The sequence below is a fragment of the Melanerpes formicivorus genome, unplaced genomic scaffold, assembly GCF_026170545.1.
Source record: "Melanerpes formicivorus ecotype bairdi unplaced genomic scaffold, bMelFor1.0.p_v2 SCAF_14, whole genome shotgun sequence".
NCBI classification, from domain to species: Eukaryota; Metazoa; Chordata; class Aves; order Piciformes; family Picidae; genus Melanerpes; species Melanerpes formicivorus.
In genome coordinates, this window is record NW_027142366.1 from 7,351,591 (window position 1) to 7,365,788 (window position 14,198).

Here is a 14,198-nt window from a genome sequence, read left to right on the forward strand (position 1 = left end):
TTTCCCCCCTTTTCTCTGATTGTTACTTTTGCAGATACAGTTCCTATTAAAACAGGGTTTGTGAATAATGAACAGGAGAATGAGGCAGGAACCCAGGTTTCCAGGTTTTCCTGTAGCAATCTTCTTTTTGGTAGTGACAGACTTAAGAAAAAAGTTGGTTATTTTAATTTCAGTTGTGTTGCATTGAACTTCTTGCACTTCAGTACAAAAGGACTGCAAGGCTCAGATAGCTGAAAAAGCAAAGTTCTTCTTAAGAATTTATGGAGGATCTTTACTGGAATAGTGCACTGAGTCATTTCACAGTTCAAACCCAAACCTGCTAGGTGACCTAGAGCATATTTACTGCCAAGTGTGATGTAAAGATTTATATCCAAAACACAGTCAATCCTTCCTTCTCATAAGGAAGCACAGAGTCTTCTGTAACAAGACAAGTAAAAGGTATACCAACCTCACAGGAGGTGAAATGGAAAAGAAATGGGGAAGAAGTTTTCAAGCAAGGGGTAAAAATGCACAAAGGCCAGGGAAGTAGTGGGGGTGTCAAGTAAAAATGCCAGAAAGTTCTTTCTCCTATTGAATTAGATTGGAGCAGAGGAGGGAAATAAGTGACTGAAATGGGAATCTGGATATTCCAGCTGAATCAGAGCTTTTGTACTAAGTATCTGTATCTTTCAAGTCTGGTTGAAGCTCTTTGAGGTATTTTAATACAGAATAACTTTATATGAGTAAGTTGAGGAAGCAGAAGAAACTACTGCATTCATAATACAAGCCTTAAGAATAAGGGATGAGTTCAGTTAGGTCAGCATTCTTTCAAATTTTATATTTCCCTAAAATTCTAGGTTTGTAGCCCCTCAAACTTGACTACAAGCATTTAGGAACATCCCCTGAATGGATGTGGTTCAGGTTATTCTGCAGTCTCTAATTTGCATGTCTGTCTTTCCTGGACAGCTTTTGGAAACCCCACTAGGAAGAAAAGATAGGAAACAAGAAACTGCATGTTCAAAAGTGTTGAGGGTTCATACTATTCAAATTCCAGCACAATAAAACGCAGCATGTTTAAAAATGCTGAGAGTTCATACTATTCAAATTCCAGCACAATAAAATGCAGGGTTTCAGCAATGTGCCAGGAGTCAGTTCGGATGGATACTGCACCACAGTGTTAAAATAGTAACTGTTATGATGTGTTGCTAATCTTTTTTGTATTGCTCAAAATGTGGCCTCGTGAGGCTCTGTCTTACTGATTTTTAGTCCTTTTAATAAATTCCCTCTCCTCGTAACAGAGGCTGTCTTTGTAGATGTCACTTGAACAAGGAAATAGGAAGTTATTTCCAGCTCATTCACCGAATACTACTTCTCGTATCTTCTCAATACCCTCTTAGTGCCTCCCAGTTACTGTAGCTACAACTCATTCACCATATTGTGGATGTAAAGTCTGGGTTTATGTGGCAACTGTATCTGTAGTAGTCACCCACATTTATTATGGGCCTGTACCTAGAGTTTATTGCTCAAGAACTGAGTGTAAACTATTCCTTGCTTGTCAAAATACAAAACTACCCCAAACAAACCATAAAAAAAGTGTTACATTCTGTGATCTTGACCAGTAAACAGTGGAAATAAATCACAGAAGTCCAGCATTTTAAAATGAAAAGCAGAGGAGACAAAAATCTCTTAATCTAACCAAGACTAAATTACCTAACGATTACTCTGTGTTAAAAGTGGCATTTTTTCATAGTCCCATTCTGTTCCAATTTATCTGGAAACAGCTATGCAAAAGCCTCTGTTACTCCTTTCACGCACAAAAGGACTCTTCTTCAGGTCTAAAAGGCAGTATTTTAACATATTCATGAGAAGCAAATTTGCTCCTGAAGTGGTGTCATTTTAAAGGTCTCCACAGCTCTGTCCTGCTTTGTCAAATAGAAAATGTTAATTGTGCAGTGCTAAAGTATTAGCCACAGTAATGTACTCATTACTGTCATGCTCTGATAGGGAGAACTGGGTCAGGGTTCTGTATGCACGTTTCCTTTTTTCGAGAGTCTTTACATTTCCCTGCAGCTAGCCAAATACCTGCAGTTACTAGGGTAACTGTTTGAGAGTCAAGGATGATAAACTATCAGTCAGTTAAGAGAATAAACCAACGATCAGCGATCCCAGAGTGCTTGTTACGGATCTCTGGGAGTCAGCTGCTAAGTTAGAGCTCTTGGGTAGCATCGGACAGGATCACAGAGATCCTTTGGTAATTGTTTTCTGGCTTCCTTTAAAGCTACCGACACTGAAATAACCGTGTTGTTTTAATACTAATGTAAGTGGCAGTGTGAAGTGCAACCTATAGAGTTTTATCTGATTTATTTTTGAGCTTTCTTTTTCTTTTTTAGTGATAACCACTTCCATTTTCTATTTGCAACTAAAAGAAACCTTGTGGCCTTTGCTCTCTTCATTTCTGTTCGCAGAAACGAGAGCTTTTTGTATAGAAGAAACCTTTAAGTCGCCAACTTGTATGGAAATAAAACTTTGGAACTGAATTGGCAAATTCTTATTTTGCTAAAGAGAACGTAGCTCCTTGCTGAAAAATGTCTCATCAGACTGTAACAGAAGGCAGTGGGTCTTTTGAAAAGGCTGTCCTCCAAGTGTTTGTCATTTAAAAGCCATTTCCTTCCTGATTAATAAGCAAAATTGCCGCTGTGAGCGGGTACTTCTCCACGCTGCAGCTCTGTCATGCTAATTCTGGGGCAGAGAGCTTAAGTGTCACCCCCCGGGACTGAGAAAGCCTAACACAAAAAGAGAAAATCCCCTCGTTTCGGATGAATGTAGCTAGTTGCACTTCAATTGAAAAACTAAAGGGGGAGGGAGGCAGAGTTGTTTGCTTCTTTTAGCATATTAATTGACCCTTTTCCTTGGTATCCTATTTCACGTGTCTTAGAAAGATGACACCTTAGCACCTTTCCCTACACCGGCTCATTTAAACTGAAGAAAAGAGATCTGTCATCTTGTCACATCTTACTGCATCGCTGTTGTCTGTTCTATAGTATAAACGTTCTGCTTCTGGAGCAGATGCAGTTGGAGAGAAAAGGAAGTGTGCCAGCAGCTACAGAACCCCTTAGTACCTCATCTGGTGGAAACTTCTAGGAAATTGGCTTAGAGGCTGCAGTTGAAGGAGCGAGTGTATCAGGCCAACTTTTCCTATGGAGCATTAATAAACGACTCTTCTGCTGTATTTATAATGAAATTGCACTGGAAGAAGCCACCCCATTCTGTCCTTTCCAAAGGAAAGTACACAGAGAGCTGGCTTGAAAGGGAGACACAAAGTCATGAGGTGTATTTTTCAGGCGTGAGGTTTTCTAACTTGTTATATGGCTTCTGCTGTACAGAGCTCCACTGTACTGTGAGAAAGATGGAAGGAGATGACCCAGCCTCTTTAGATACATTTCAGCCGATGAGAAGAGTAACTGGATTGCCGGAAACTTCTTGCTGTTTGCATTTCCACTTTTCAAGGTCATTTATAAGATCAAAGCAGGCCTGCATCAAGAATAATGTGGCAGCAGGAGCAGGGAAGTCATTGTGCCCCTGTACTCAGCACTGGTTAGGCCACACCTTGAGTACTGTGTCCAGTTCTGGGCCCCTCAATTTAAGAAGGACATTGAGAGTCTTGAACGTGTCCAGAGAAGGGCAACAAGGCTGGGGAGAGGCCTCGAGCACAGCCCTGTGAGGAGAGGCTGAGGGAGCTGGGATTGTTTAGCTTGGAGAATAGGAGGCTCAGGGGTGACCTTATTGCTGTCTACAACTACCTGAAGGGTGGTTGTAGCCAGGAGGGGGTTGGTCTCTTCTCCCAGGCAACCAGCACCAGAACAAGAGGACACAGTCTCAAGCTGCACCAGGGGAAGTTTAGGCTCGAGGTGAGGAGAAAGTTCTTCACAGAAAGAGTAATTGGCTACTGGAATGTGCTGCCCAGGGAGGTGGTGGAGTCACTGTCCCTGGAGGCGTTCAAGAGGGGATTGAACATGGCACTTGGTGCCATGGTCTAGTAGTCATGAGGTCTTGGGTGACAGGTTGGGCTTGATGATCTTTGAGGTCTTTTCCAACCTTGTTGATTCTATTCTATTCTATTCTATTCTATTCTATTCTATTCTATTCTATTCTATTCTATTCTATTCTATTCTATTCTATTCTATTCTATTCTATTCTATTCTATTCTATTCTATTCTATTCTATTCTATTCTATTCTATTCTATTCTCAACAATTCTTCTCTTTTTTTCCCTCTAGAATAAGTAGTGTCACTTTTGAGGTTCAGTATCTGCATGTAAACTGGAAGAAGGAAGAACTTCAGTCTTACATTTTGTTCATAGTCATATGAGCAAACAAACTCACAGCTAATAATTTGCCTGACCACCCATTGCAGAGCTGTTGGAAGCGGCATCTATTCACTGGTTTATAAATCAGTAGGATTATTCAGATATTCATGACTGTGTGTCCTGCCAGCGGCCTGGCCAAAGCTCCTGCAAGTCAGTGTTCATGGATGGTGTGCTATCAATAAAACAGAAAGAAGGGCAAGAGAAAGCTGGTACCATGTTGACATCCATAATTACCAAAACAATCAGTGAAGAAGGTTGTCATAAAGCATGTCCTGGACCAAGTGTGGTCAGGTGGCATTGTATAGTGAAGATGTTGTTGGCTTAAGATCTTCTGGTGGTTGTTGGGTTTAAGCTCTGTAATCTTTCCTTGCTAAAATATAAGCCAGGATTAATCTTAGCAAGAAATGGAGTGAATGAGAGGTGTGTTTGTTATTAGACCTGAAGAATGTCAGTGCTTAAAAATGGATGCTGCAGCTTGTTCTTGTGGATGGGACACTAAAACTGCTTTTCTTTGCTGAAAAAAAAAAAAAAAAGACTTTGAGCAAAACTTTCAGCTCAATTTGAGGTTTGAATCTGTGAAGCTTGGTGGCAGTTCCAAAGTGCTGTAATAAAAATTGCAGTGATTCCTTGTGTTTTATTCAATCTCATGTAACATACATCCTGCTAACTCAAATATTTATCCTCTCTAGCACTGGAAGCCTCTAAAGGACTTCAGCTTGTGCTGCTTAGCATGATATGTTTGTTCCAGTCCTGCTAAAAAACAAAGCTTAGCTCTGTTGTATGATCTTCCCAAACTAATCTGCCTAAAACCAGCAGGGCTTCCTGCAGGCAAGTTCAAGCTTGTGGTTGGATGCGAACTTGCTGACGTGTGAGGATTACAGGTCACTTCTTTAACACTACTGCAGCTCAAGTTTGAAAAACTATTGTACACAAGGCATTTAAGGGTCTAGGAACGATCAGTCTCTGACATGCATACCTTAATACATTGTGGCTTTATATGTTTGGGTAAAAGTATAAATGCCTGCAGCAGTCTTCACGTATGTTGGTAATGGAGTAACAGGTGGAAAAACAAGTTTGCCATTTTTCATGCCTAATTTATGTGGCATATGCTTTTCCTTTTTTAACATCAAAATTTAGCTACTGTGCTTCCCAATAACCTGAAACAAGATGAATATTTCATGCTGGTTAACATCTGGCCATGATACAGTAGGTTTAAAAAGAAAAAAATCTAATATGAATTTTTTTTTGACTAAGAGATCAAAACAGCTCAGGAGAGAAAGGGGAGTTGAAGTAGCAGACTGAACTGTGCTAAAGCTGCAATGAAGTCACATTCCTCTTCAAAATAGAATGTAACCTAATATATTTTATTCGGTTTAAAACTGTAAAGGAGGAGCATGACACCATGGGCAAACTCAGGCTAACTGGAAATTGTAATGACCTTGAGCATCTCTTCAGTATTCACTCTTGTAGAGTCTTACGTAGGAACAGCTAATTTATGAACAGCTCCTTGCCACTTTATAGCACGGTATGAATTCTGTAGTACTTTTTTAAACATCACTTGTGTCAAGCTGAAAGAATTTGGCAGTAATTTTAGTCTAAGTAAAGTACATTTAAAAAGCAGGTTGATCCTTGGGATTAACCGAGTATGGCTCTTTCCTCAACAGTCATAGACTTGCTGAGGGGTAAAGAGATGAGTTCTTTGTGTCTTTTGATACTTAGATATCACAGTATCACAGTATAACTAAGGTTGGAAATTACCTCGAGGATCATAGAGTCCAACCTATCAACACAGACCCCATGACTAGAGCATGGCACCAAGTGCCACGTCCAATCTCCTCTTGAACGCCTCCAGGGACAGTGACTCCACCACCTCCCTGGGCAGCGCATTCCAATGACGAATGACTCACTCGGTGAAGAACTTTCTCCTCACCTCGAGTCTAAACCTCCCCTGGTGCAGCTTGAGACTGTGTCCCCTTGTTCTGGTGCTGGTTGCCTGGGAGAAGAGACCAACCCCTTCCTGGCTACAACCACCTTTCAGGTAGTTGTAGAGGGCAATGAGGTCACCCTGAGCCTCCTCTTTTCCAGGCTAAACAATCCCAGCTCCCTCAGCCTCTCCTCATAGGGCTTGTGTTCAAGGCCTCTCCCCAGCCTTGTTGCTCTTCTCTGGACATGCTCAAGTGTTTCGATGTCCTTCTTAAACTGAGGGGCCCAGAACTGGACACAGGACTCAAGGTGCGGCCTAACCAAAGCAGAGTACAGGGGCACAATGACTTCCCTGCTCCTGCTGGCCACACTATTCCTAATGCAGGCCAGGATGCCATTGGCCCTCTTGGCCACCTGGGCACACTGCTGGCTCATATTCAGGCGGCTGTTGATCAGCACCCCCAGGTCCCTCTCTGTCTGGGAGCTCTCCAGCCACTCCAACCCCAGCCTGTAGCTCTGCATGGGATTGCCATAGCCAAAGTGCAGCACTCGGCACTTGGACTTGCTGAGTGACATCCCATTGGACTCCGCCCATCTGTCCAGTCTGTCGAGGTCCCTCTGCAGAGCCCTCCTACCCTCTAACTGGCCAACATCTGCTCCTAACTTGGTGTCATCTGCAAACTTGCTGATGACTGACTCGACCCCCTCATCCAGATCATCAATGTAGATGTTAAAGAGGATGGGGCCCAGCACTGATCCCTGGGGTGTTACAAGATATTACAAGATTTAAAGAAAAATCATAATATTCAAGACATTTTATTTCTGCCTTATGTGCTGGCCAAGTGCTTCATTATGCAGCCTTGCTATTATTTTTTTTTTAATATGATCATCAACAAAGGTTTAGGATGTGGAAAAGATTAATCCTGAGCTGCAAGACAAAATGGTATGATAAATAAGAGATGCTAGGCTGCTACAGAAAAAGTAAAGTGTGCTCTCTCTCTTCACTGTTTGTCTAGGTATGAAAGGGGAAAAGGGTTTTTGAATAGCAGGGCTCTTTGTATTCCTCATGCAGAGAGCAGTGTGTAATGTGACGGCAGGAGAAGCGTTGAAGAGCACTGCTAAGTACATGTTCCAGCAGATTTGACTCCAAATAATGTACAGCTAAGCTGCTGCAAATTGATGGTTAGGCTTTTTGGGTTTCATTTTGGTTAAAAGCTCAGCTATCATCTTCTAACTGGTCCTGAATGCATTTTGCCAGCCAGTTCCACGACATCTCCTTGAGGAGATGGTGGCCATGTGAGCTCTCACCACCAGTCCAATTTATCCAGTTGACTGTATGCTCCTGATTGGGTCAAGGAAGCTTGCTCAGAGAGAAGATAACCAAGAAAAGTAGCAGTAGCAGCCTGCTACAAGCCACCTTTCTGTTCTTTTGGTTGTCCAGGGAGGTGGTGGAGGACCCGTCCCTGGAGGTGTTTAAGACCAGGCTGGATGAGGCTCTGGCCAGCCTGATCTAGTGTGGGGTGTCCCTGCCCATGGCAGGGGGGTTGGAACTAGATGATCCTTGTGGTCCCTTCCAACCCTGAATGATACTATGATTTTTCCCCCCCCCAATGCTATTTGGCACAGAGGAAACAGGCTGTCAGTGAGATACAGGTATTTGTATGGATGTGCTGTGGATCTGCATACAGATGAAAATAAAGCAAATAAAGCATCTCCCAGGGTCTTAGGGATTTGGAAATTTCTTTATCAACAGGACTGTAAGATGTCTTAAGATTTGAAATAGAAGTAATGGAAGCTGTGGAAAAATAGTGATAAAACTGAGCTATGGAGAAATTGCAACTTCTTAGAGCCTTCAATCAGTTTCAGCTCATTACTTGAAATATGCTGAGCTAACTTTAGATGAGAAACGATGCCTTGAAAACGACTCCATGTAAAATGTTTACATGAGACTATTTGTATGCTAAAGGAATAATTGCTGCAGTCTGTTTTGTGTGGGAGCCTACTGTAAACAACTGCCAGCATATGCTGCTAACAGGACTACACTTTTATATCTTTACCTGTATATATAGTACTTTAAATTGGATTTTTGTATGTCCAATAATGTTTAGTAGTTCATAATCAGTGTCACTCTGGGATTTTACTTTCTGAGTATAATGGACACATAGATATCAGCCCCTGTGCTGCCAGAGGTTTTCCTGTTTTCTTTACCCCACGTTTAATCTGGTTTACATTAATTCACTTGTTTGTTATACTGCAGAAACGTATCTGTTGTTCACAGCCTTAGTGAGAACTCTGCGTAATTTAAATGGATCTGAAAATGCCATTTAGAATGTGAAGCTCTCTTTACATCTATTTTTGGCTTATGTACAGAGTTTATTTGTTGTTCCAGCCAAACAGGACTATCTGTTTGGAGGTGTTGCTTCAGAGCAGTACCTCGAGCGTGTATGGTGGAACTAAAATACTTTACTATGCTCTGAAATCTCTTCCCCTTTTCTCTGCTGTAGATTTAATTCTGTTTTTTCCTTTGTTCTTCTCCTTCACCTTCTGCAGTCACCTTCATAAAATGGCATTGAATGGTCATATGTCAGTGCCATTTTATAAAATGAACTACAGAGAGATTTACTCCTTGCTTCCTATTTCGCGTTCGCTCATGCAGCAAGGAAAGGCAGACGTGACCTAGTCCTATTGATTTATGTGCACATTAGTGTTAATTCTGCAGATTGTGAGGGGGGTTTCAAGCATTCTGCACAAATTGCATTAGGAGCAAAGTGCAGCTAGAGCTTGGGAAGTTTTACATTCCTTTGTTCTTCTTCATGGTTTTATTCTTTCACATTAAATTCCATTTAAGGCCTTTTGCTTTCTTTAAAGCACTTGTTGCACAATTAAATCACTCTGCAATAAATCCTTCCTAGGACAGAATGATGAATTTAACACACTTGAGGCTTAACAGATGTTTTGTCGAATCATTTATTTGTCATCCTGTATTCCTTTGAAATTTTCTATTTTACTGCTTTTCAGGCACTACTGGCTTCAAAAGACTTTGGTTTTGACTTCCCCTTGTCATGAATGCCTTTCTCCTGGGCAAAAGGGTAGTTTGGGAGAAATGGCATCTTGACAGAAATGCCATCTAATAATACACTTGAACTGTATTGTCTCCATGAGTAGCTTGACTCAGCCTTTCATTCTCTTGCTTTATGTAAATAATTATGTAGTTTCCTCTCTATGAAGTGAAGTTACTAGACCTGCTTTGAATGCATAGTAGGGCAGTGGGAGATAAGAGTGATACAATTGAGCACCTTGTCTGTTTCTAGTCATCTAAGAAACTGCCTCTGTTAAGAGACTTGAATTTTTTCCTAAGTGATGTCCTCTAAACAAAGCATAATTGAAATACATTTCAAGAAAGGTGATAGAATCATTTTTTTTAACTGATTCTAATTTCAATCTTTATTTCTAATTTTAACTAATTCTTCTAGTCTTCCATAAGTAAGAGCAGTCAACATAAGCTAAAAAGATCAATAACCAGTACAGCCACCCAGTGCAAACAGTGAGGTTGAAGTGTAACTGCTGCAGAAGTCCTGCATTCTGGCCTTAAAATCAGTATTTGTGTTACAAATTGCTTTCTGCTGTGTAGACATTCATTTAAGGATGTCTTCTTGCTCATGGGGTGCTGTGTGTGGAGAAATAACTGTTACACATTTTGGGGTAATGAATTCTTTTGGGTTTGGTGTTGGTTAACAAAACCAACAGCATGCACGGAATTCTAGTCTGTCTTATTTTCTCAGGAGAAAATATTCATGCAACCAACAGCCTTGGTGAAGCCTAAAAATATTCCACAAATCCTGAAAGTTTCAGCTCAAGAGATCTTCCTATCTGTGCAGTGAACCTGTTTGGAACTAAAGTACCTTTACCATGGAACTTGGCATTACTGTCTATGGGCCATATGTCAGATTACAGCTGTATTATGCAGCCTGGTTTCAAGAGCTGTGCAGGAGAAATGTTTGGTTTAAGTTACTCAAGGTATTTGAGATGTTCCCCCCCAAAACAGATAATTTCTTCTCTACCCTGTAGTGCACTGAAAAGGTAGTATCAAAATAACAGAGCATCTATAAACATTTACAATTAGGCTTTTGTTCTGTAAAGCAAATGTGCTTTTTAGTCACAAAGAGTTCACATTCAAGGTGTGGGGGAATGGAAAGCAGAAAAAAATATCTTTGAAAGCCAAGTATTTTGACATCTGTTAAGCCTCTTGATGTTTATCAAGACCAGTGGCTTTGGTTTATTAATTGCATAATGTGATGCCTAAAACTGGTTCAAGTTTACAGTATGTCTGCCACAAATGGGCCTTCAGTGGTCTGTTATCATGCACCCTGGTCATGTTGTTATGTTTGATAGGTTTGGGGTTTGCCAGAAAATGATGACAAGGCTAATACTTGGTTATTGTGTATTATGAGCTGTCATACACAAAACCTGATCATGAGCAGCTTTAATACACAGCAAAATATTTTAGCTTGTATGAGAAGCACATGTCTGTCTTCACCTTCAGTAGTTCTCTGCACCTTTCTACAAGATAATTACTGAACATTAGAACCTATCCTTAGGGTCTGTTGTTATTAATCCAGAGTAACCTACTGTCTTTATTAGGGCTGTAATTAAAATCAACCTATTATAGAGAAGTTGTTCAATTTCCATTCCACTTGGTCACTGCTACACATAGGGCAGTGGTTGGTTTGCCTTTTCTGAATTAGTCTTGTACAAAAACTTGCACAAGTCTTACTGTATCAAAGTGTGACTTAACCCATTATCTTGAACTGGCAATGAAACCCCATGGGGTATGTTCACTGTAAAAACATTCTCTGTATAATCAAAGTGCAGAATCTGACCTATAATTTGACACAATGATCTTGAAGGTCTCTTCCAACCTGGTCTGGTCTATTCTATTCTATTCTATTCTATTCTAATTTAAATCTTAATAAGGCAGAGTGTGCTTGCTATGGGTTCTTTTCAAAATGTTGATTCAACACCTGAAAGAGGAAATTAAATGGGTGAGCCAGTACCTACAGTGTCTGTAGATTACCAGTGGCAGTAAGGAGGCTGCAGCATGAAATAGCTTTTGCCTGGTGCATGGCATACAGGGAGCATTTGGTGCAGAGAAAAGGAAAAAACAATTAGGGCTAGTCACTGATACCTAAAAATACTGTTGAAAAGTGTTCTAGAACACCCTAAAATAAACTCATAAAATAATCCAGCACAAACCATTTAGAAGGAAGCACAGGTTTTAAAGTTCTCTTCATTTCAGGACATGTTTTGGCAGTATTATTTGTAATAAAGATGGGGAACAACAACCCTGTTTCTACCCAAGCTTTCAAAGCCAAAAGCCTTGAAGGCTGCTGTGTGAGACAGAAATAACAAGCTCCCAGCGTCAGGGTTTCCATTCTTGCCTCACCAGGTGAATGGGCTGTTTCATGGAGCTTTTGCACTGCGGTGGCAGGGCAGGCCAGGGGAAGGGAGTGTGGGAGAGCCCTGCAAGAGCTGAGTCAATACCCGACCTTGTTGGATGGCTGTCAGTACTTGGAGCCCTGGGCTGGCTGCCTCAGTGTTGCCAAGTCTTAGCTAAGTGTGCAGCTTTGGCAGCGGATTCTCACAACGTACTTTATACAAAGAGGCAGAATAAGTCCATTTTTAAAAGAAAAAAGCCTAGAAGGGCAGTTTTTTTGAAGGACATTTCAACACTTGCCCTGAAATTCTGTAACTTCCCAAATCACTTCCTAATCTGCATATTTAAAGCCAAAGTCTGTGACTTTTCTTTTACTTCCTGATTATTTTTTCGCCCTGGTTTCGGTTAACACTGTTGGGTTTGGGGTTGGTTTTCTTTGAGCTGCAGACAAGTGTTTATAAAACTCTTCTCATTTTAAAAGCCCACCACAGTCTAAAATGTCTCAGTTGAGTTTGGTGAAAGAGAAACAGAGAAACAGTATGGACTGAAGTGCCTTCACTTCTACAGCCTTAAAATAACAAGGTGGCTTACTCATGTCCGTTACTTCGAGTGTTTATGTAACTAGATTATATTTGGTTTTCTATTGCATACAAGCAACTAATTCCTGTAGCACCTTTCACTTCTCCTAGTTGTCTTTCTATAATCATCATTGAAAAAGAAAATAAGCATGCCACACTCTAGGCTCGCCAGGAGGACTCAGAAGAAACAAAACAGTTAATGCATCCCAGAAAAGGGAATGGAATGGTGGAAGATGATAAATGGCAGGAGGGGACACACAGAGCAGTCCAAGGCAGTGACTCTGCCAGTGGCTGGTGATCAGCAGCACAGAGCTGGATGTCCCACCTGTACACTGGGACAGCACTACTGCAGCTATACTACTGCAAGCACCTGTGTGGCAAATACTTTATGGTGGGATGACTGCAAGGCTGATGGAGGAGTAGGTGACTGGAGGAGGCATGCCATTGAGCCAGCTGTGGAATTGAACCTTCTCTTCCTGCCATGGAGATGGAATGACAGTAAAACATAACCCTAGGCAGGACTTGCAGATGCAACATACTTGGGGAATCTGATCATGGCCCCAGCACTTCCATGATTTTGTAAAGGCTGCTGGCTGAGACCTGGTAACTGTCTACAGATCTCATTTGGGCACTTCAGGACATTTCAACTACTCTTCCCAGTAGTATGTTGCAATCTCCCAGACAAGACTGGCTGACACCCTGTGTGTCAGTGCCAGGGAGGAAAGGGAGCAGGGATGATGTGGCCATCTGTACCCAGAGCAGAGTGGTGTGGCTGCCTGCATACAGGGCAGGACCACAGCTGGCAGTTTACATTGGTTTGCACACAGAACCACACCCTGAGGACTGAAGTGTTATTCCTCCTAAAACCAAATGAAACAGTCCAGCTTTTTAAGTGCTCACGGTTAAGAGTAAGCTGTGTAACTCTGTGCTGGAAGACAGCAGAGCAGTAACAGACTCTGTGGAGAGATGCAGAAATCTGCTGCTTTTGGGCTGTTGGTGAATGCCCTCCAGTGGGGCTGTAGTCGCTGATAAAGCAGCCTGGGAAACTCACCAGCACAGCCATCAGAATTGTTTTAGCAGGTGTGCTGGGAGTGAATGTGAGAGGTTACTTTGTTAACTCTGAATGTGCAGCTAGCTAATAAACATTAGATAGCAGCTATTTGGATAGTGACAACTACCTTCAGTACTCCTGTGCTATTCCTTGGCTTGGCAAGAGGCTGTTACGAAATCAAGATGAGTTTTCTGGTGAGAAAAGAGTATTTATTTTGTCTGGCACTCCATGTCCTTCTTGCATATTAATGTATCATTAATTATTCTTCTGTTGCTTAGGATCCTCTTGGTTTGTTTATGGCCAGATCTAGCTATTTGTTTAAACTGCTGTGATAAGCAACAGCAAGAAACTTCCTACCCCTCTTAAACACATTCCAGTTAATAAACATATTAGATAAATGTATTTTGTCACTGTTCTGTGGTAACTAACTTCAGGACTCTATGAAATGTGTTTATCAACAGGCCAAGTTCTCATAGAAATCTCAAGAACACACAAGAAACTTAATGACAGTCTAGAGGAGAGTGTAAGTGAATATTTTTTAACTTAAAAACTTACTTCTGAAGTTAGAAATTGCTTTTGCCAATTTTTAATAACTTTTCTTTCGTCTGCTTTCACAGTTCAAAAAATTTCATAAAGAAATTATATCTGAGCTGGAGAAGAAAACAGACCTGGATGTGAAATACATGACTGTAAGTACATTCAGTTCTAAAAGTCACACTTCATTTATCTATTTCTAGTCAGATCACAGGATGTTAGGGGTGGGAAGGGGCCACTGGAGATCAAGTCCAGCCCCCCCCGCTTCCAGAGCAGGGCCATAGGAACGCATCCAGATGGGTCTTGAAAGTCTCCAGAGAAGGAGATTACACAA

General features: G+C 41.3%; 1 protein-coding gene across 1 annotated transcript in view; it reads left to right on the top strand.

The window, feature by feature from the left end:
* The window catches only part of BAIAP2L1 (BAR/IMD domain containing adaptor protein 2 like 1), a 41,084-nt gene that overhangs the window by 15,898 nt on the left and 10,988 nt on the right, over positions 1 to 14,198 (top strand). Inside the window, exons 4-5 of the mRNA XM_068146751.1 lie at positions 13,792 to 13,853; positions 13,948 to 14,019. Coding sequence (XP_068002852.1) covers positions 13,792 to 13,853; positions 13,948 to 14,019 — 134 coding nt within the window. The remainder of the gene's footprint in view (positions 1 to 13,791; positions 13,854 to 13,947; positions 14,020 to 14,198) is intronic.